At 39.7% G+C, this 23,467-nt stretch overlaps 1 protein-coding gene across 2 annotated transcripts in view; it reads right to left on the bottom strand.

Moving 5' to 3' along the window:
* The window catches only part of ATP8B4 (ATPase phospholipid transporting 8B4 (putative)), a 189,543-nt gene that overhangs the window by 41,946 nt on the left and 124,130 nt on the right, over positions 1–23,467 (bottom strand). For both annotated transcript variants that reach the window (XM_075207957.1, XM_075207958.1), the window contains exons 14-15: positions 10,134–10,342; positions 9,085–9,128 (exon numbers count right to left, since the gene is read on the bottom strand). In XM_075207957.1, the coding sequence (XP_075064058.1) occupies positions 9,085–9,128; positions 10,134–10,342 (253 nt within the window). The remainder of the gene's footprint in view (positions 1–9,084; positions 9,129–10,133; positions 10,343–23,467) is intronic.

The raw sequence follows: 23,467 nt of genomic DNA, 5'->3' as shown, positions 1-23,467 counted from the left end.
CCATGAAAAGGATGTCTGCATAACAGTCAGTGGGGAGTGGGGGCCAGTGGGGAGCTACCAGTATAACTGGGAGTCCTCCCTGCTTTACCCGCCGGAGTACTCGGGGAAGCATTGGAATGGGAGAGAAAAAAAAGATACCGCAGCCGAAAATTCCATTGCATTGTCATTATGTCCACCGCCACCGGGTCTCTTGTTCTTGCACAGAATCTGGGAACCTGACAATTTTGTCTGGACACCATAAGATCCAGATCCGGAAGGCTCCACTTCCGAACTAATATCTGAAACACTTCTGGATGGAGCGACCATTCCCCTGGCATTGCTGTGTGATGACTTTGGAAGTCGGCTTCCCAATTTAGAATGCCTGGAATAAATACGGCTGACAGAGATGGGATCAACTGTTCTGCCAAGGCAAATATCTGGGGGCTAATATGCCCATTGCCCTTGGACTCCTTGTCCCCCCGTTTGTTGACATATGCCACCGCCGTGGCATTGTCTGATTGTAATCGTACTGGGAATCACTGAATTAGGGACTGAGCCCCTTTGAAAGCCATTAACATGGTCTTCAACTCCAGGATATTTATTGGAAAGCAACTTTCTTGTTCTGACCAAAGACCCTGAAGGTGCAAATGTAGCATCACTGCACCCCAGCCCTTTAAACTGGCATCCGTTGCTAAGATGATCCAGAAGCATGGGGCAAAGAATCTGCCCATGCTTAGGTGTTCTCGACTCTTCCACCATCTGAGAGATAGACGAGCCTCTGGGGACAACAGTATCCTCTGGTGCTCCAAGTGGAGAGATGAACCTGGCCACTTCTTTAGGAGATCCCCCTGGAAGCATCTCGAGTGAAACCTTCCATAGGGGATCATCTCAAAGGTCGAGACCATCTTGCCCAGTAACCTCATGCAAAGAAGCGTAGAAGGTTTGTGACTGTCTAGGACCTTGGTCACTAGGTCTTGTAGCAAGAAAACCTTGCCCTGTGGAAGAAGAATTTTCTGTCTTCTGGTGTCCATTATAAGACCTAAGAAAATCATCCTCTGGACAGGTATTAACTGCGACTTCTGGACGTTTATCAATCAACCGTGAAGCTGCAGGGCCTCTAAAGTGAGGTGTAAATGCTGATGAAGAAGCTGATCTGAGGGGGCTCTGATCAGCAAGTTGTCGAGATAGGGCACTATGCTCACCACCATAGACCGGAAGCGGGCAGACATTACTGCCATGATTTTGTAAATACTCTGGGCGCTGGCCAAAAGGAAGCACCCTGAATTGGTAATGGGCCACTCCTACCATGAAGCGGAGAAATGGCTGGTGCCCTTCCCATATAGGTACATGCAGATATGCGTTCCGAATATCTATAGACGCCAGGAATTCTCCCCCCATCCAACCCATTTATCACTATACAAAGAGATTCCATTTGAAACCTGTCTATTCTTAGGTGTAAATTTAGAGACTTTAAGTTCAAAATGGGACGGAAGGAACCATCCGGTTTGGAGACCAAAAACAGATTTGAATAGAATCCCTGGCGGCTGATCCTCTGAAACCAGGCAGAATACTCCTGCTGAAAGAAGAGAATCTACATAGTGCAACATTGCTTGCCTTCTGTTGTGGTCGAGGGGCAAGGAATTTGCAAAGAACCAATGAGAGGCCTGACCTAAAAGGTCAATGATATATCCCCTTGCCATGATTCCATGAATCCAGTGATCTGGAGAGGATTTAAACCACTGTTCTTTGAACAGTTGCAGATGCCCCCCACCCCCACCCACAAGGAGAGGAGGAGGGTGAGAGTCAGACTGCCGGTTTCCCTGGAAGTCTGGCCTGGCGCCTGCTACTAGCTGAAACCTTCATCTATGGGAGAAGCCTCTAAACCCCGAAGGCCTACCTCTGCTTGTCTGGCATCTAAAGGCGGCCCCTCCATGAACAGGCTGGCGAATGGAGCTAAACCTCGGAGTACAAGGCTTTATCACATTCACGGGAAGGGAAGTACTCTTCCCCCCCATCACCTGGCAGATAAAATTATCTAACTCTGGTCCAAGAAGTACCAAGCCCAAATAAGGAAGGCCCTTTTGGATTCTGCATCAGCTTCCCAGGACCGAAGTCAGAGAGTTCTTCTAGCTGCTACAGCAGTAGCCGACATAGAAGATGACAAGGATGCTGCGTTCTGCGCTGCCTCATATAGATACTCTGCAGCTTCCTTCAGGTGTAAGGCCAGGGGAAAAAGGTCTGAATGTTGCAATACCTCTGCAAGTCAGTCAGACCACGTTTCCATCACCCTAGAAACCCATGCAGATGACAGCATGGGTCTAAAGCACGCTCCCGCTATACCATAAATGGATTTTAAAAAATTTTCCACTTTACGATCAGTGACATCCTGAAGATTGGTGGTGCCCGGAACTGGCAGTGTAGTCTGGAGCACCAGTCGTGCCACTGGTGTATCAACTATAGGTACCTGTTCCCAGCGTGCAAGGTCATCTGATGGCAATGGGTACAGGGACAGAAACCTAAGTGGAACCACCATTTTGCGATTGGGCAGAGACCGGGCAGATTCAGCAATCTCCCTTAATTCCGAAGGGAGGAAACAAATTACTTTTTTTTTTTAACCTTTTTGAATAACCCGTGGTTAACTGGTATAGGCTCGTCAATGTCTACGAGATCTAAGGCCCGCCGAACTGCCAGAACCAGATCCTCAACACCTTGGTTTCTGTTAGGGTCATCCAGGTCTAAGATTTGTGTCTGGAAATTTGACTCATGCAGCAGTTCCCCGTCCTCCTCTGATGATGCCTTCAGAGTCAGAGAGCGAAAAGAGAAGATGGATTACTTTGTGTCTTTTGTTTCTAGGCCGCGATAGTTCCGGGTAGTCTAAAAAAGGTTTAATTTATCTATACCGCTAACCAAAGCACTGGACCAGGCCGGTCCCCCCTGGGAAAGGCCTGAAGGAGTCAATGAGGATGGAAGGTCACTTGGACCTACACCTGCATTCTCCTCTTGTTGAGACAATACTGCTATTTGGGCTACCCCAACTAAGAAGGTAGAGGGGTGTTCCTCTACTAAAGTCCCTTTTGGGTGGCTCAAAAGCTGCACCAGAGAGTCTACAGACTGTTGTAAAGACATTGCCCACTTTAGTTCCTCCATGGCTATAAGAGCTGAAACCTGAGACTGCGTGGCCTGGGACCCTGTGCACAGCCCACGCAGTGGGCCCCCGGGTCCTGTTGTCCCATAGGTTATTTTATTTTACATTTTGAACAATTATAAAACTTAGCTTTGGTAAATTTTCCTTTATCAGACATGATTACTGAATAGGAATAGAAAGTATAGTATACAATCACATGTATAGATTGACCCCTAAGAATACTATTAATCCCTGACACAGTCACCAGTATCTTAGTTTTTTTATAACCCAATTATATATGTATACATTTTTAGTGAGTAGAGAACAATATATTCAACTACAACACTATATCTGTTGTAAAACACAGTATACCTCCTCTTATATATGTATACCTCTTAGTGAGTAGAAACCCAATATATTCAATTGTGTAACTACAACACTACATTTGTTGTAAAACACAGTATACCTCCTCATATATAGCAAGTATAGTGTAATATAAGGATTAAATAATACTTAGTCTATCCGGGCTAATGTATAGCAGGTAGGAGGGAGTCCAGCAGCAGCCAAGTCTGTCCGAGTTTGACTGCAAAAGTTTCCTTCTCCAGTCAATGCTTTGGCCCTGTGAAAGAAACCAATCTGCCGATTAAGACAGGGGGAGCTCTATAATAACTCCTCCCTGTCTGCAGCGTCCAGCGGCCTTCTGACTGCCTATAAGAGTTTGTCTGCGACGCTTCTCCTATTAAGCGCGCAGACTGGCTCTTCTTAATGTCTTAAAAGCATTGTGTACTGTATCTCTGTCCCCGTTCCCCCTCTGAGGAAGGGACTTGGTAGCTTCCAAGACGGCAGCGGCCATCATTTCTGGATTCCGGGGCTCTATGCTCCTCAGAGCAGTGCCGGTCCCCAGGGAAATAATTTGGCCGCGTCTTCTATCGCTCTGCGTGCCTGCATCATGCAAAGAAGACATGCGGTTTCTGTGAGAGCCGCCGCTCTCACTACCTGACAGCAGTGCAGTCCTGCTGTCCCCTTTTATATTCTTTCTACACTATCCTAGTGGGAAAAAACGGCCTATAAAATAAAATAAATAGGAGCAAAATAAAAGTCAGCTCAACTCCTTGGGCACTTAGACTACACTGACTAGCTGCAGGGGGTTGCAAACAAAAGGGAGAAGTCTGTCAGCAGCCAAAGTTTAACTAGTTAAGTGCCAGCTACACTCCCCAGCTAGAACCCCATGATAGCAGCGTCCCCAGAGAGGAAGAAAGAGAAATTGCTGCTGTTGTCTCCGCAATTATATGCCTTATATATCTGTGACATTTATGTTCACATTAAAACTTGTTTTTCATGTGTAGCTGATATCATCTGATTATAGTATTTGACAGTATACATTTAGGAAGTATTTTCATGTAACAGGACATATTTTTTTCCCTTGTCTTAAATACTTATAGGTCATAGATCTGGTAGTTTTATATTGTCATTCCTGCTGCCAGTTAGTTTCTTTATCATGAATCAAGTATTAATTAACATCCATCTGTTTTATACCAACCTTATTGTCCCAGAATTTAGTCACTCCTCTAATCAAAATAACTACTTTCAATACTTAGGATAACTGCGCTTGTAATAGAGAGTCCTATTGAAGTCAGACTTAATGAAAATCAAACAATACTAATTTGACTGTACATCATACAGTTATTTCTTTGCTGTATGCAGGACAATAAAAAAAATAATACATTTGTGTACATACGATTCACCGTAACCTGTTGTATCATCTCAAGCATTCATTATAGAGTTTAAAATGCCAAGTATTTGAAGCAAATTCATGGAGGAGAATACGAGACACTTCGCAGAGGAGATTTCTACCATAGTATCAGTTCTGAGAACATTGCGGCTAATTGAATCTTCCCCATTGTTTATGGTTTGGAAGAGATCTTCTGAATCAGGATTATTAGTCATAGTTATAGACATGCATTGGTTCCATTCATAAATAAGCAATAGCACACACAGGTATATCAAACCTGAATAGGGATCCTATCTCTGTAATTTACCTCTCTCCATCTATTCATTAAAAATAGGAATTATGTCCCTTCATCCAATTTTTTTTAGCACCAACAAAAACACACATTTGAAGCTTGTGCCAAAGCACGTTTTATTATTTTATGCCTCGACAAAGCATTAAGAATTGCATTGATACAGAATAAGAGGATTTTTGACTTACCATAACATCAGTTAATCTGAGTTCATTGGGAGACACTGACCATGGGGTATAGAGGTGGACCTGGAGTTAGGGCACTTCAAAAGTTAAAATTGTTCAGTGTGTAGCACCTCCCCTCAGTTTTATAACAAAGCCCATCAAAAAATAAGGGCCTAACCACGCATATTAACAGAAATACCTAAATGTTATACATGCAAACAAACAGAGCAAAGGGATTGTGCTCTGTGTTCCCCAATGGACTCAGATAAATGGAATTTACGTTGAATAAAAATCCTCTTTTCTCTTTCCCGAAACTGCTTCTAAGGGTGGGATTGCTCTGAAACAGCTGCACATAAAACCATGTGCCCAAAGCTAGCATCCTGAGATGCACAGCCTTGCAAAGTGTAAAATTTATATTAGGCATGGAAAGTCAATCACATAGTTGCTCGGCACAACTGCTTGGCTGTAACACCATGACGTGCCACCCATGACATACCCACATTCCCTGGTTGGAGGAGATTCACCCAACACTAGTCTAGCCACCTGTAAGAAGGATAACAAACAGAAAAGACAAAATCGGGAAGTTGAAAATTGTGACTCTCACTCCAGTGAACATAAGTTTTCCATACACGATAGTAATTCGCAGAAGACAACAGTTTTCTTGCCTTAATCATAGTCTGTACAACCTTATGTGAAAAACCTCTGGCCTGAAGAATCATGGTTTCAGTAGCCACACAGCCAAAGCAACCTGTCCTAAAGAATTGCACCAAAGAGGACTCTGAACGAGAAGATCTGGGCAAGGAGGTAACCGGTATTGTGGACCAACGGCCATTCCTACATTCTGTGCGACCAATCAGGAGCCATCGGAATGGAGGAAACCTGTTCTCTTTTTAACTTTCTTTAATACCCGCGGAAGTATAGGAATCTGATACATCAGGCAAGACTTTCACAGGATCGAAATAGCATCCATGTACCTCGCCCTGGACGAACAAAGACCTCCTCATAAAGGGACTGTCCTCCCAGATGGAACCTGGTTCTGTTTAGGTAACCCGGCTCCCAGTTCTCCACCCCCAGGTTGAACCCACAGCTGATATTACTGGAACATGGCATTTTGCCCAGGACATGATCTGTTCAGTCTACGTGTTGGCCAAGAAACTGCGTGACTGGACTTTCAGGGGCTTTCTGGCCAGAACCTCCCAGACCCCTTAAGAGCTTTCTGTAGATCACTCTTAATTCCAAGATATTGATGGGCATTATGGTCTACTGATGAGACCAGAGTCCCTGGAACCGAAGAGGACCTATGACTGCCCCCACCCAGACACACTATCATCCGTGGTGACTAAGGTCCACTCCCAACTCTGGAAGGACTGAGCCTTTATGAGATTTGTTCTCCTGAACCACCACATAAGCGACTGGCATGTAACTGTAAAAAAAAATTATTAACTCCCTGTCCAGTTGAAAAGTGAACCTGGACCATTTCCTGAGATGCTTCCTCTGAAACGGCCTGGAATCAATCTGTGCCAATGGCACTGCCTCAAGCACAGACACTTTGATCCCCAGCAATTTCATACAGCTCAAAAGGGACACGTCCCGATTGGCTAATAAGGCTGTGGTCCTGCTTATGACAGAAAGGACTTTGTCCTCCGGAAGGCACACCTTATGACACACTGTATCACGCACTGGACCCGCAGACCCCTCGGTCGGGGACTGGTACACTAGCCTGTTCTGGGCCGTTCTCATTTTCCATCTCAGCGATGAGCGCCATGCTTTCTTCATGGCGCCAGACATCTTGGATACGGGTCTACATAGACCAGATTTTTTTTTTTTTTAATTATTATTTCTGCCTCCCAAACATTGGCTGACATATTATTCCCAATGTACTTAAAGTACCTCTGCCTCTTCAATGGTGCCAGATCTTCAAATCCATCTGCCTATTCAATTGTGGATCATTTTGGTTTCCTGTTGTGCAGACCATCTCACCCACCTGATATCTAGCTCTCAAGCTTCCCAGGCTTTACCTTGACATCCAGACAACCAGTACCTGTTATCCAGGCTCCCCAGCTGTTCTGCCACTGCCAGGCTATAACACTAGTATCCGCTCTCTCTCTCCAATTCTACATTTTCTCCAACTGGTCTCGCCTGGTGCCCACTCTGAGAACCGTGACCTGCGGTGCAGGAGCAGCAAAGTCCAAACCTTCTTGCATGAGTCCCTGGTGAACACCTTCACCTCATTAGATTCCGTACCTCCCTGCAGGGTTGTATCAAAGCAAACCTGCATTATTGTGACACTGTGTCGAAGTTGAGTAGAAAAACCTCATCTGTTGAGCTGGAATCAAGGAAGACTTGAGGAAAATAAGAATGCAGCCATGTCTCTCCAGAATGTGAACTGTCTGCTGAATGTGCTGAAGCAGAGCAGATTTTGACAGCACCTTTCATCCAAATACGATATGACTTACTTTTTGAGAACGCAGGAGACCTGCTATAAATGGTCACAATTTTAGTAGTTTAGACCCTTGGAGTGGTAGCCAGGCCAAAGGGTAAAGCCTGAAACTGGTAATACTCATTGTGCAATGCAAATAGAAGTAAACATTGATGCCTTTCCCATATACTAACGTGCAGATAAGCATCGATTATGTCTAAGGATGCAAGAAACTCTCCTTTCTCCATGCCGGCAATCACTGACGCTGCAACAACTTCATCTTGAAACCCTGGACCCAAAATTGTTTGTTGAGGATCCAGAGATTCAAGATCAGAGGAAAAGATCAGTCCAGTTCTGGGACCAGAAAGAAGTTGGAGTAAAACCCCAAATCTCTTTCTTGAGGTGGAACCAGAGCTACCAACCCAGAAGTTCCTGGATAGCCTTTCTGAGTGTGTCTTTTGAAACCGCAGAAAGAAAGGCCTGTGGCAAAAATCCATGATAAGGGAAATTGACAAGGTCTCTGAAATAACCTCTTATGACCACTCCTTGTACCCAATGTATTAGAGGTTAAGGCAAACTAGTGTTCCTGAAACTGCCGAAGATGAGCCCCTACCACAGAGACATGGGTAGACCCATTGTGTCATGTAGAGGCCTTGTCTGGAGTCTTGGTATCCCATGCCTTTATGAAAACCTCCATGAGAAGGAGAAGAATGCCCTCTAGCAGAGGCTGCCCATGTTCGTCCGAAGGAACGAAAAGACCGAAAACTAGGTTATTTTGTTTTACTATTGCTAACAGCAAAAATGTACCATACTCCAAACGGCACTAAAAAAAACCCAGAGGTCAGCTCCAGATGGGAGGGGCTATAAGGGGAGATGCTACACACTAAATAGTTTAAACTATTTAAGTGCCCTAGCTCCAAGTCCACCTACACTTCACAGTGTCCCCCAATGGCAAGAAAGAGAAATCTAGTATGCCTGTAGTATGGACTGTTTTTATTGTGCTGAAAGTTTTATAAGCACAATAATACATTTGAAATAGTTTAAAAAGAATAAATTAAAGGTATATTAAATATTTTTGAAGTGCATTATATTGAGAGATTCTTTCTTGTTTAAGTAAAATTACATTTCTGATTCTAAATGATGGCACTTCCAAAATGAAAAAAATATTCGACTTTAATAATTTAAAAATAAGGTGAGATGAGGCTATGGATAATTATTAGAGAAGATTTTCAAGGTTCTTTGCCTTTTGAAGACTTCTATGGTTCAAAGTGAGTACATGAGCCTTTAAGTATTACAAGAAAAAGACAATTTAAAAAGTGAAAAACTAATAGTGCTAAACAAAATAAACATTGATATGAATTTGGCTACAAGTGATACCTCATTAATTTCCACTTTACGACCCAGTTCATCGCGTACTTCGCCTAGAAAAGAAAACAACCAATAATAAGTGGCCATACATGACAGCAATCTAACATAGCTCCTACTTTTCATTTGGTGTAATAGTGACACTAATTTGTGTGGTCATAGACACAGGTTTGCAAAGTGGCAGATGTTCAGATACAAATATTACACACACACACACCCACCCACACCAATTGTCTGCGTTTAATAGACTATCTAGAAAAACGTTTTCCCTTTTTACACTTTTCCATGATATTGGCTATTGTTACTTTTGTGGAAGTTGTGCAACCCTGGTAATATAACCCTAAACGCCTCAACTTCTCTCATCTATAGGTATACCATATATGTGTATGGTTGCTCATCCAGTGGCATTTCTGGCCTAAATGCCTCTACAGAATATGATGGAAGAAATAAATGCAACCTTTTTTGCAAGCAAAAACATATAATATATTAATAAACTGTTATTTATGGATACTGTCTATGGATAAATCATACTTTCAAAAAAAGAGAATTATAGAATGTTTAAAGAAAATTAGTGAGCAATAACAGGGTTCCCACGAGTTTTTGTTTTCCTATGACAGTCCTGTTGTTGCCACTGGAAATCATTAATCCAGAATGCTTGATTTGTAATTACTCCTACCTGAACCCCCAATTGTGTTACCAGAACTGTCTGGGCTACTTTCTTCTATTCTCATCCAAACCATTCCCCTTTGCCCGAGATTCCAGCATTTCTTCCAAACCACAAGTACACATGGAACTTACTTTCCCTCACCACTACCCCAAATCACATAGCAGACCCCTCGTCAGCAAAAGTATGGTACTGTCAATTTATAATTTAGCACTCAATGGCACAAAAGGTCACACAATCTGAATTTATAAACTAAAAGTTGTGTACCTAATTGTAGCCCTAGACTTAATTTGGCCAAATATTTCATTTTAAAAGTATAATGCAGGGGAAATATAAAAAAGCAAAATAAATAAGGTAAAACTATAAAAGACAAGAGAAAATTTAACTTTTTACCTACCATAGCGTTTTCCACTAATTGAACATTTGTTGAATGTCATAATGTTCTGAGTGAGTGTCCCCGTTTTGTCTGAAAATATATATTCTATTTGCCCTAATTCCTCATTGAGGGTCGTAGTGCGGGCCTCCGCAGGGGTGCATCTTTTAGAGTAGAACATCTTTCGGTCCCAGTTAATAAAGTAACTGTGTCCCAGTCGAATAACTTCAACACTTTGAAGGGAAAACAACAAAATGGAAAGCAATGGGTAAGTTAAGTCAATATAAAAAAATCAAAACAAAACATGCAGGATAAAAAGAATATCATACATATAAAAATTAGAAATATAAATTCAATATTTGCTCACATACATATTACAATCATTGAAAATCATAATGAAGGGGATGATCTATATAAATAAGCATGCCTTTATCAAATTTAGAAAAGCATGATGAATTATGTTAATTTTAGTAAAATCCTAAATACAGGACTTTGTTTTTGTTAAATAATCACAACATTTTAGCCGAAATTGACACATTACTACCTAATAATATCCAAAATCCATAAACATGCCATCAATATATTTTGAAGCAGTCTGTTAGGAAAGTTTTTATGGCACAAAACACTAATAACAAAATATATCAAAGAAAAGCAATTTCCAAGCAAAAACATAAGGGTGAAATGATTGGAGATTCATTTTTAAACTTACTTTACAATATAGTAAACAACTTTTACATTTAAATGTGAAACAATATTAAAAATAATGCAATTTGAAATTTACCTAATAAATGTAAAAAAAAATGTAGTTTTAAGTATGCTTAAATTAGCGAAAACCTGAGCTGGTTTTAATCCATTTCTGTCATAAATTGCAGAATGGATACATTTCTATTTTTTAAGCATTTTTAACAGGGGTGCAAACTACTGTTTTTTTCTTACAATGTCTTTGTGCATTGACAGACGTAGGAGGGGATTGTATCTTAATATGAAAGTTTACAAATCCAAATTGTTAATTTAGATCCACTGGCATATTTAAGAATCTCTCTTTTAATATCATCTCAAGTCATTTCAACCCAAAACAGAACTTTTTTGAAAACCGGAAATCTAATGTTGGAAGTATTATTACTGAATAAAGTGAGCCTTTAAAGAAAAATTCCTCACAAAACGTAATATTTAGCTTTGGGTGGAGTCCACAGAGTAAACCTTGGGAAACTTGGATATAGCTGGTTCTCCTTGATGCTACAGCTTGCCTGTTTTCAGACAGGCATCAGTGTTGTTGATGCCCATCCCGAACAAAGTTGTCATTCTTGTGAATGTCAAGTTCACAGGGGAAGTTTACAACACAACTTCCTGTCTGAAATAAACCAACCCTTAGCAGCAAACCATTAGGGAAACTGCTGGATTTCGGCAGGCACAAAAAAATAAACTAGTAGTAGTATAACTTAACATAGCAAGCTTAGACCAAAACTAAATTTAAGGTTTTGGGTGGAGTTCTTTAAGTTAACCTAAAAACTTAGTCATAAATTGTTTTACAGAAATGTATGCATTTGTTTTTTTTATTTCAAGTGAATAAAAATTGAATTCTTTGTTGCCAGTGTGAGACAGAACATGGTGGAGATGGAAGATAAATGGGGCAACACAAAGCTTATGTATATGAAATATTCTGCAGCTGCAGGCATTTTACCATTGCTGGACAAGATGCACATGGATCTGAGTGCCAAAATGGATACCTCAGTCGAAGGAGAAAAAGTTTGAGGTGGGTGAATAAGGATGATTCCCTACTCAGCACTCTATTAGGTATATGAGAGTGTCTAGATTTCTAACCACATTCAAAACCTGGATTTAATTACACAAGATAGGAGTTAAAAGGGTGAGGAGGGTAAATGTGGGGTTGGGAGGCTCTCTGTTTTGCGTGAAGGGCTTTTGAAGGAGGAGATTGGTCGTTTCATCCTAAACTTTTCAGAGGAAGCATTTTGACCCTTCCAGTTGCACTTCTGCAACAGAAGAGTACATTTTGACCATGCAAATAAAAGTGACATTTGCAAGAAGGACAGTGTTGATGTACCCTCACACTCATGATAACTTTACACTAAGACATAAATGAGGCCAAACTAAGCAGAGCTTTAAGAGAAAACAGAAAAGGTGAAAAGAATGCAGGGGCTAGTCCAGGGTTTCCCAAACCCAGTCCTCAGGGCTCCCCAACAGTGCAGGTTTTCTGGATCACATGTGACATAATTAGGACCACCTGTGGATCTGTTACAATGTGTCAGTCAGTAATGAATACACCTGTGCTCCAGCAAGGAGATATGGAAATCCTGCACTGTTGGGGAGCCCTGAGGACTGGGTTTGGGAAACCCTAGACTAGTCAAAAAGTGGCAAGAAGCAAATGTTAAAATTATATTTTACTATGCGCATTTTCAGGTAGATATGGAAACCTACAAAACTAGGCACAATCTGATTTCCAAGGGGAACCACACTCCCTGACATGCTAGGACAAGGGAGTGCACATTAAAAAGCAGTTCATAACAGAGCCTGGAATTGTTCCTTAGTTAAACCCTGATGAGCAGCTTATCTGCTTGTTCTGACAGGTTAGCTTGCACATTGCACCTTGTGGTCCGTATCTTCAAAGTTCATGTTGTTACAAAAGTGAAAAACAAAACAGAAAGTACTGACTATATGCAAATCTGGACCTTACATCACATTATACTTAACTATTCACAAATTCTCCTAATGTACTGCTCATTCAGACCACCATCGGGGCGAATATATGGGCATTGAGGTGCAGCATTAGCTCATTGAAATGAGTACAAACGGACCTTTTGGGTAATTATTTATCTATTTATCTTCCCCTCCTTACCAGGTTTACAAATCCCACTATTTATCTTTAATTTCATTCCTACTTGCAATTTCATTTGCATTTGTGCCATCAATGTCAAAAGGCTCATCGATTTTTTATTTTTTTTAAAAAAACACTTTGGTTAATTTATACTTTAGAAATGACTGGAAATTTAGACTATCAGCTAGTATATTTTGGAATACCGTGTCTACCTTTGGTCATGGCACTGACAAAAGACGAAGTTGTGTGGAATCAAAAGCTGTAACCGTGTGATTAACATAATTTAAATGATAAGAAAGCCAGTAACAAGACATTGGTTTATTTTTGTTGTAAGTATATAACTTAAATATAAAAGTAGAAGCTATAACAAGCACAAAGAGAAAGAACAATTCACTTCTTTATTGATGGCCCAACTATGCACACAGAAAAAAAATGAAATAATCCCATAATTTAGGACAGCTAAAGTCCTTTTTTAATTGTGCATTATACATGTTAGCACCTGCTGCCTACATATTGTGTTATTAAACAGATACATTAGCAATATCCAACTTTTACATATCTTACTGCTTAAAAGAATTTTTCCTTTATGACCACGCTAACTAGTTATTTACCATTCACACTTTGGAGAAAGATTTGCAGGCAGTTTACTACTAGCAGTTTAAACTGACCACTGACACTAACATCAGGAAAATTATAAAAGTTCCTTCGCGCATTTAACATATAATCCAATAAACTAATATTTTAGAGACCCAATGTAGCCCTGAGGATCAGGGCAGCACAGTGACTAAAAGGTTAACACTTCTGCCTCACAGTGCTCGGATCACGAGTTCGATTCACGAACAGGACCTTATCTGCGTGGAGTTTGTATGTTCTTGCCATGTTTGCGTGGGTTTCCTGCGGGTACTCCAGTTTCCTCCCACGTGCCAAAAACATACTGGCAGGGTAACGGGCTGCCATCAAAATTGAGCCTAGTTTGTGTGTGATAAGGTATTTAGACTGTAAGCTCCAATGGGGCAGGGACTGATGCGAGTTCTCTGTACCACACTGCAGAAATAGTGGCGCTATATAAATCAATGACGATGATGATCAAGGGTCCACTATAGACATCCTGAATGAACACCATGAAACACAGTATGCAATATAGGAACTAAATTTTAAAAATCATAATACATTGGAAATATAATTCATATCAGACACTATAATATATCATGTCAACTACCAAATGATAGTGCCCATAGGTAAGACAACAGCACACCTTGCAATATACAAGGTGCTTATAGTGCTGTAGTGTGAAAATCACACCAACCACCTTTATTTTATTACTTGAATCCAAATATCTGCTTTATAAAACATGTTTATTCATTGGTTAAACACTTACAAGTGATTATATATATATTCTATAATATAAATGCTTAGTGGCGTGTGTTAGTCTGTCTGTGTGGAAAAAATAAAACCAAGCTGCAGCGCCACCTGCTGGGCGGAGTTATACACTGACCTACTAAATTCTTAGTGTGTGTGGGGAAAAAAAATTCAGAAAGGGCTGAAATTTGGTATACTAAGATGTTTTTAATTTGTTAATTTAATTTGTTAATTGTTAAAAGTGTTTATTAAGATTTAAAATATATATATATTTCTTGAAGGAGAAGTGACAGTTGGGAGTGGTTGGTGGTTGCCGGGGCTGACAGTGGGGAGTGGTTGGTGGTTGCCGGGGGTGACAGAGTGAGAGGAGTGTGATACTCAGGACCGCTGAGAGAGATCCCTGTGTCTGGATAGACATCTGGATAGATGTGGCGATGAAAATGAAGGATGAGGTGATGGAGAAGAATGATGAGGTGGTGACATGTGGACAAAACCACGTTAAAAAAGGGCGCTTACGTCGGGAAGTAACGCTCTTCCCCTGAGGAGGCCTGGGCTATGGCCCAAATGCATGACAAGAACCTTTTTAACACCTTAAGTAGCTTGATTTGACTAGAATGCAAGAGTATCATGCACGGGTTAACTTGTATGTATATATATATATATATATATATATATATATATATATATATATATATATATATATATACTTACTTGGGTGTATGTGTGAAAAGTATTACTACATCTGTATTGGTACATGTGAAGACCATGCTTCCAGGTGGGTTTCTTCAAAAATTACCTAGGTGAATTGTAGCAACCAAACCACGGTTTATTCAACAGATGGCAAAACAGTGTCATGAATCTAATGGAGGAGTATTAGGCCGGTAACTCATTGCCGATTGACCCCAGATGTGCTCCCCCTGCTGACTGGTGACCATTGGTTCCATGGGGAGTAGGAACCACAGAGTCTGGCTCTGAGAACTATCACGCCATGCCCTTGTTGACTAGAGGACAAAAACGGATGATATGGAGTTTGTTTACTCTCCTTGTTTAGCCCAGAGCCCTTGTCCTGTCTTGCAACATTTAAGAATAAACCCTTCTAACACATAATCAATAACCTAAAATACATAGGACATATAATCGCATACTTTAGCACATACATGTGAACAAATATACAATAAGCTAAAACAACCCAATAAGCACAGTTCAGTAGGCAGAAAGAGGCAATGGAACGCATATGTTCTTATATGCTCAAGTCCAAGTTCACAGCGTCGGTTTTCACAGTACATCACACAAATGGTGGTTGCAGTGTATTTAAAAATAAAAAAAAAGTCAATTATTACAGGAATATTTACCCCCTTATTTTAATACTTGGTAGAAGCACCTTTAGCTGCAATTACAGCTGTGAGTCTATATGGGTCAGTCTCTACCACCTTTGTATACCTGGACACTGCAATTTAAATGTGGCTTTTGCTTTATACACTGGGCTACTGTCCTGCTGGAATATAAATCTTACTCAAGTCCTTCTACGTCTCTTGTAGACTGCAGAACATTTCCTTCTAAGATTTGCCTATATCCATCCATTGTGCCCTCTATTAAGTAGGGATAGAATCTATGGGATGACGCATATATTAAGGCTTGCGCCACACATGAGAGAGGCGGATAGATATCCCAGGAGGGAGCGAAAGCAATTAAAACACCCTTAGCGAATATCAGGTAAGAAAAGGGCATTTTTCGTTGGTAGAGACAAAGGTCTGGGAGAGAGATTACATATGAGGAAAAGGGCAGTTAGAATGGAATAAGGTCAAGGGGACAAACTATAGGGTGAGATTATGAGACTAGAGCAAAGACTTTGTCTTTGGTTATTGGAGAGAATAAATTGAGGGTGGATTTGGGAGTCTAGATGAAGGTATTTGGAGTGTGTGGAATTTGGTATGAAGAAATACGTTGTTGAATGTTGTTGATTCTGTCTATAAAGTAGGTGGCAAAATTATGGCCTGTGAGGGAGGATGTGAAGGTGGGCAAAGAATAGAGTTGAAGGTAACAAAAAAGCAATGTGGGTTAGAAAATTGGGTGCATATTAGAGGTCTTAAGTATGTGTGATTGGCAAATGAAAGGGCAGTGCTGTAAGATGAAAGGATGAATTTATAGTAGCGAAAGTTGGGATAGGAACAAGATCTTCTCCAGTGGTACTCAACAGTGCGGGAGCACTTTGCAGGTAACGGGCCTGTTTGGTGTAACATGGTTGGGGCTTGGTGTCCAATTGGTCAATCTTGGATCATGGGGCAGTGACCAGTAGACCATAACCGTACTCAGCAACCAGTGTTGGTACATTCACCCTGTGTACTGACAACACAGTATGCTCAATGCACTGGATAAGTTACTAAGGATGGGATGAGTTTTAAAGGTGACTTCTTTTTCAAATCTTTGTCATATGTTCTATCTATAGTTCTCTTCAATTTAAGTTGTCAGATTAATCTAAGTACATACTGCAAACATTAAGGAACTTTCTAAAAAATGCAGTCCTTTCAAATATTGGCCATATTGATTCAGGCAGGTCAGATTTAAAACAAACAATCAAATAAACATTACAAATGACAAACAAAGAGACAGGAGAACGAGAAAAAAAAAGCAGACACATGTATTTGCTTAAAACAGCATCCCACTGATCACACTCTGTAGCAAGGGAAACTGAAGAACTGCAAAGTTATTCAGTGAAAAACTGTACAGGTAACAATATAATTTTTCTATGTTCGTTTTGCAGCTTTTCAAACAAATCTAAATGCAGTCCTTCAAACAAAATATGACTCATTCAAGTGCATGAAACGTTTACAGAGCCCTTGTGCTACAGAAATCCTAAATTACCAACATTAAATTACTAGACGGTCTGCCGAAGCCAGAATTTCCTACTTATAAGAGATTGACATTTGTGGAATATGAAACACACACACACACACACACACAAAATGCCAAACAATAAATTATTTCAAGGGGTAACACACTTTAAAAGCATATAAGGGCAATCTATATAACAAAATTGGCATAGATGATTTCACATGGTTTATTGTCTACCTTTTTGTTGCAGATATTACAGCTCTCTCTTTATATTTTACCTTTTTTTTTTTGCTAGGAGAAGTATCCCATTTCCCTACCTAAATAAGCAATTGATAACTATTCACAAGTAGATTTATGATTTTATACATAAAAAATAGAAATAATATTTTCCACCTAACTAAATGAGGACAAGAATTAAAGTATAATAATTTTCAATCCCTTCTTGTGCTATAATTTAAACAGTGTTCCACACAACCCCATTTTAACAAAGCTTCTGTTTCTCATCTTTCTCTGATCTAATCCCTCTTATGACAAATAATCTTACTCATTTATCCATCTTTTTTCTTTAGCTCTATGATCTATTTCCTCCCAACCATTAATAAATGAAAGGATTTGGACTGTAGCTCATTGAGAACAGAATGGCAACTTATTTCTTATGAACAGAAAAAAATACATTTGGTACATGTTTAGATGTGTAAAAAACAATAGAATAGGACTTTTGTGGGAGAATTCCATTAATCGTATTACTGGTGCGAGTAACGTGGCCAGCGCACTATTACCGTTACTAAGGTAATAATGCACATTATTACCATTACTAGAGTAACTTCAATGCTGATTTTTGCTCGCAGCTGAGAACCGCAAGCAGAAATCTGCGTTAAAATTACTGTACCAACGGTAGTAGAGCACGGGCTGTGTAACGGGATCAATTGAATTCCCCTTTGGTATTTTAAATCCATATACCTACAGTTAGTATTTAACATTAGCATCCCCTTTTAAATTAGTAATTAGATATACAATGGTGGGCATATAATGGTTATGGTAAATATATAATCACAAAACTAACCATTTTCCTAATCTAATGCCACACACTGAAGAATCATTTGAACTGTGTGCGTTAGCAATTCTAACTCATACAATAGAACAGAGTGTAATTTTACCTATGTTACATGGTATATTGTAAGTGGATGTGAGTTAGTGAGCACCATGCTTTTCATATTTCTTAATAGTGTACAAATGATAGTTGTGGGCACTGATGAGACAAAAGTCACAACGAAACTGCTGGAAAGCCATGTTTAATCATCACAAACAGATATATCTACTGTTCAATCGGATTTGTAGGTCAAACATCAACTGCTGAAAAAAGCATATTACTAAATCAGAAATTGGGGAGGGGGGGTAAACTTTTGACCAACCAGCCATAAAAGGTTGGCAAACCATAGCTGAAGAATGAGGAAACTCAGTAGTTACAGTTGAGCAAGTATGAATTGAAAATATTGCCTAATCTGATCAATTATAAATACAAAAAAAAATTCCTTGTTTGGCAACTCAGTGACCGGGAAGCTGTGATATAGTTGCTTAGGATGTGTGCAGCAGGTTGTAATTTGAAAATTGCCAACACCAATAGAAAACAAGACTGAGGTGAACAATGTATGTATGTACTTAAAAGTAAAGGAATGGAAAATAATATGATAGTTTTCTAATGATTATAATTTTATATACTCTATGGACGGTGGCTCAAAACAACATTTTGCTCTACAGAAAGCTCTGGTAATGTGTGTGCAGTGATCTATGGGCCACTAGGCTTAATTACTGAAGGTATGAAATGGGAACATGGAGGGAGAGTTAGCAGTATTACACTTATGCATGTGAAGACTGAAGCACTTACACTTTAGCATCCAGAATGTTTCATATCTAAACAACAAAATAGAACAATTAATTCCATCAGATAACAGAAAAAGGGAAAGGAGCATTAGCAGTAAAGTAGAAAAAACCCCACACCAATATGAAACTCTATTTGTACTTTTTCAGTAGAAACAAAAGATAACTTGCTAAGCCAGGTAAATATTGTCACATTTACCACCAGACACCAGTAAGCAGTGCCTAGCGTAACAGAAGCTGGAAGCCTTTTGTCCCTGCACATATCATATACACAAATATCTCAACAAAAGAGGTGAATTATACTTACCGAAAAAAATTAAACCTTTTCCTTGAAATATTCCATGGCAGCCATTCCATTACAATGGGTTGTTGGTTCCCTTCTAACTTTAGGTAGACGCAGGGAATTGGAAATGCCATCAGGTAATATATAGTGCAGCTTCTCCTCTTCCCTGTGTCTTTCATCATCATCATTTATTTATGTTTTTGAGCAACTTCCCAAGCTGATCCTATTATATTTAAGTATTGAATAGCATAAGTGAAAATATTGGGCTGTCATAGAATATAGCAAAAAAAAGGAATTATTGGTATAATATAAACTTTTCTCCTTCCATCCTCCATAGCAGACATTACAATAGGATGTACCCAAACAATAATAGTAGAGAGGGCAACACCAGATCAGCCATACATGCTGCACAACAAAAGACAATTTTATTAAGTAGCCGTTTAGAGAACAGGTCTCCTAAACTGTGCATCAGCAGTCGACATTGTATCCAGCAGATAATGTCTGAAGAAGCTATGAATAGATGACCATCCAGCTGTTTTGCAGAGATCTTTTGTTGAGGTCTGGGTCCTACGAGCCCAATAGGTTGCCCTATTCTTGATAACTGAGCTTTCAGGATTTCTAGCACATTTTAATGTCCATTTATCTCATATGCCTGTATAATGACTTCTCTGATTCATCTCAAGGTGATCTGTTTACATGGCGCACATTCTTTCCTGGGTCCTGCCGGGATATCAAAGAGATGTTCGGTGTTCCTCACTCCCTCTGTGTGTAGCTTTGTTTATCATCATCTGGCTGTGAACAAAATGATGGCAATATCATTCTTGATTAATATGGAAAGTGGACATCACTTTATGTAAGAAACCTGAATTAGTCCTTAGTACTACCTTATCTGTGTAGACATTCAGAAAGGACTTTTTGCAACATTAAGCCTGTAGATCTACAATTCTACGGGGAGAAGTAATTATCATTAGGAATACCACCATCAGTGTAAGTCACCTTAGGGGAACCTATTGTAAAGGTTCAAAGGGATCAGACAATAGAGTGTTGAGAACTAAACGGAGATCCTATGGTGCTACAGAGGACTTCATATGAAGACAAATTATTTTCACTGCCTGAATAAAACGTATAATGAAGTCTTTTGAAGCCAACTTGGCATATAGTTAAGACAATGAGCGCAGCACCTGTACCTTTATTGGTATATATACTAAACTGAGGGTTTGAAAAAGTGGAGATGTTGCCTATAGCAACTAATCAGATTCTAGCTGTCATTTTGTAGAATGTACTAAATAAATCAGAACTAGAATCTGATTGGTTGCTATAGGCAGCATCTCCACTTTTTCAAACCCGCAATTTAGTAAATATACCCCTTAGAGTTGAGAGGGGAAGACTTTGCTAAGGCCATCCTGAAGAAAATCAAGAATATGTACAATAGTAGCCTAATCTGAATCCATTTTAGGTTCACGCCACATGAATTTCTTCCACTCTTTAATAGACTTTTAAAAAACAATTATTTTTTCCTGCCTGCAGAAGTGTCAGTCATTTTCTCTGACATTCCTTTATTTCAGAGAAGAAAATACTCAATATTCCTGGCATCAGTTAGTCCTTCTGGATTTCGATAAGGAATTGGGCCTTGGGGAAAAAGATCTGGCTGAAAAAGTAGAGGCCACGGTTACTCCTGACTCTCTCAAGGTACTGCAAACTATGGCCAGAATGAATGAATTTCCATGACTTCAGTTTTTTCTATTTTTTAATCTTTTTCAGAATGTGAGAAACGAGAAGAAACAGAGGGAAATCATACCCTAGTGAAATGTCCATGGTATTGAGAGAGCATCTATAGTTTTTTTGTGGCAAGAGAAGAACCTGGGCAACTTGGTATTATGATTTGTTACCATTATGATTTGTTACCATTATGTCTACCTGAGGGCAGCTGAACTTTCTTGTTAACAAATGGACAATTTTCTGATGCAGAATTGTCTCAACTGGGAACTTATTTTCAGTAAAAATAATTGTCTGTGACTGTCAAGAGCAATTTCAGGTTTCTTTCTGCCATGACATGACTTTTACTACCTCGGTCCATCATGGTCCTGCTCCTGGAACCTCCTTGGCGATTTAAGAAAGTGACTAGTGTCACGTTGTCTGAGAATACCGTACCACACTTTCCCTGTAAGAGAGTATAAAAGAACAGAATTTCAGACTGCCCACATTTCCTGAACATTTATGCGTAATTTCTTTTCATTCTGTGACCACTCACCCTGTGCTAATTTTGACAGGAAATAAGCTCTCCAGAATGTAGCACTGGAGTCTGTTGCGTGTATTATCCAGTATGGTTCTGAAAGAAACACTCCTCATTGTATCAGTTTTGGTGCCGGACACCAGTTTTGAGACTCCATGGTGGTTCTTGTTAATCGAATGGCATGATTCTGAGATATTTGTCTGTGATAGCAGTGAGTCAGTATGTTTACCTGGAGATGTTGCATGTGCTAACTTGACCAAGGGAGCATTCCTTGGTGGAGGAAAACGTTCTTAAAAGGTTAAATACTCCTTTGTATTGTAATCTGATGTTGAACTTGAAACCGACAAGCTGATGGACTGGATCTTGGTGCATCTTCCATTGAAATAATTTTTTTTCTGCTGTGGTTTCACTTTGCTTTGTTTGCAATCTAGCCGTGTTTCTGCAGAAAAGCTGTTACTTGAGCTATCCTGGGTTGGATATGCTCTGACTTATATGTGACTAGAATGTTGACCAGATAGGACCAGAGAGTGATCCCCTATTTTCGTAATTCAACACCAGTGAAAATTAACACCTTGGTGAGGATACAAAACCTGAGGAATTTCTGTTGATGAACAGGAAAATTGTAGTAGGCATCCTAAATGTCTATAGAAGTGAGAAAATCCATTTTGCTTACAGCAATGATAATTGAATTGACAGAATCCATACGAAGATGTCTTGCATTGACAAAGTGATTGAGCTTCTTTAAATGTAAAAAAAATACTCTAACCAGAAAGAGTCTGCACCCATCTGTGCTGGAGGACTAAGAGATCACACAAGTTTCCTGCAATATTTGCAGATTGATGTGTAAAGCTTCCAACTCTGCTGGAGCTGAAGGGGTCCTGGATCTGACAAAGAACATGATGAAACTCTGACAATTTCCACAACACATAGATCCTGTATAGAATGTTTCAACCTTTCTGCATATGCTATGAGCCTGCTGAGCCGGGCAACAGTCATTGCAAGGTCTTTGAGTCTGAATGTGCAAAATGGTTGTTTGAATTAAGTGGTACCACCTTGTTTAGCAGGCTTATAACTTACATATTTAAAGTGCAAGAGATAGGAAAAAAATGGTAGAAGAGGAGGAGGTGCACTATATACTACTTGGGGGCTTTTCTAATTTCCATTCTTTACCATAAAGCTAGCAGGGAACTAACCCATTGTAATGAATGCCACATAGGAAGGAATACAAGGAGTGTATGTATGTATGTATGTATGTATGTATGTATGTATGTATTTTAATTAGTAGACAAAAGAAACTGAATGAACCCTTGACAGAACTGGCATTTGGAGATGACATGGCTGTTAAGTCGATTGCTGATGACTACTTTATTAATCATGCCGAATACTGGAATATAAAATAATCGAGGAAATTGGTCCAATTTAGTTATCAAAAGCGGAAGATTTGCGGCCCTATAGATGTTATGAGTAAAGGGGATGTTGCAGTAGGATGGGGTGTGGCTGAAGTATCAGACATCATATGCATATACGGTAAATCCAGCCCTTGCTGCGTAGCAGAAGAGCTCTGCACCCTGCAGTGTAATGCAGCTGCATTTACAATCACACCACTTACAGTTAACAGCCATTCTTTTTAACCCTTTGCATGACTGCAGAATACAAAAGTAGATATGCCTTCTATTTCAATCACTATTTAAGATAAAAGTATGAATAACCAGGCAATCAGAACAACATGTTAAGAAGCATTTTACTGTGGATGTAATTTCTCATATCTACTCTGTACAGGTGTCAGAAGGGGGAATTTGTATCTATACTTGCAGTAGTGGGCATCCAAGTGTATGAAATAACTGTGACATGAACACCCTAGAGTATAATGCACACATCAATTACAATTATTATTATCTAGCGGGTTTAGTTTAAACTGATAGCCTTGAGTATGGTTGCAA

This window comes from Mixophyes fleayi, chromosome 4 (assembly GCF_038048845.1).
Source record: "Mixophyes fleayi isolate aMixFle1 chromosome 4, aMixFle1.hap1, whole genome shotgun sequence".
Lineage (NCBI taxonomy): Eukaryota > Metazoa > Chordata > Amphibia > Anura > Limnodynastidae > Mixophyes > Mixophyes fleayi.
This window is presented reverse-complemented; position numbering and strand designations above follow the sequence as displayed.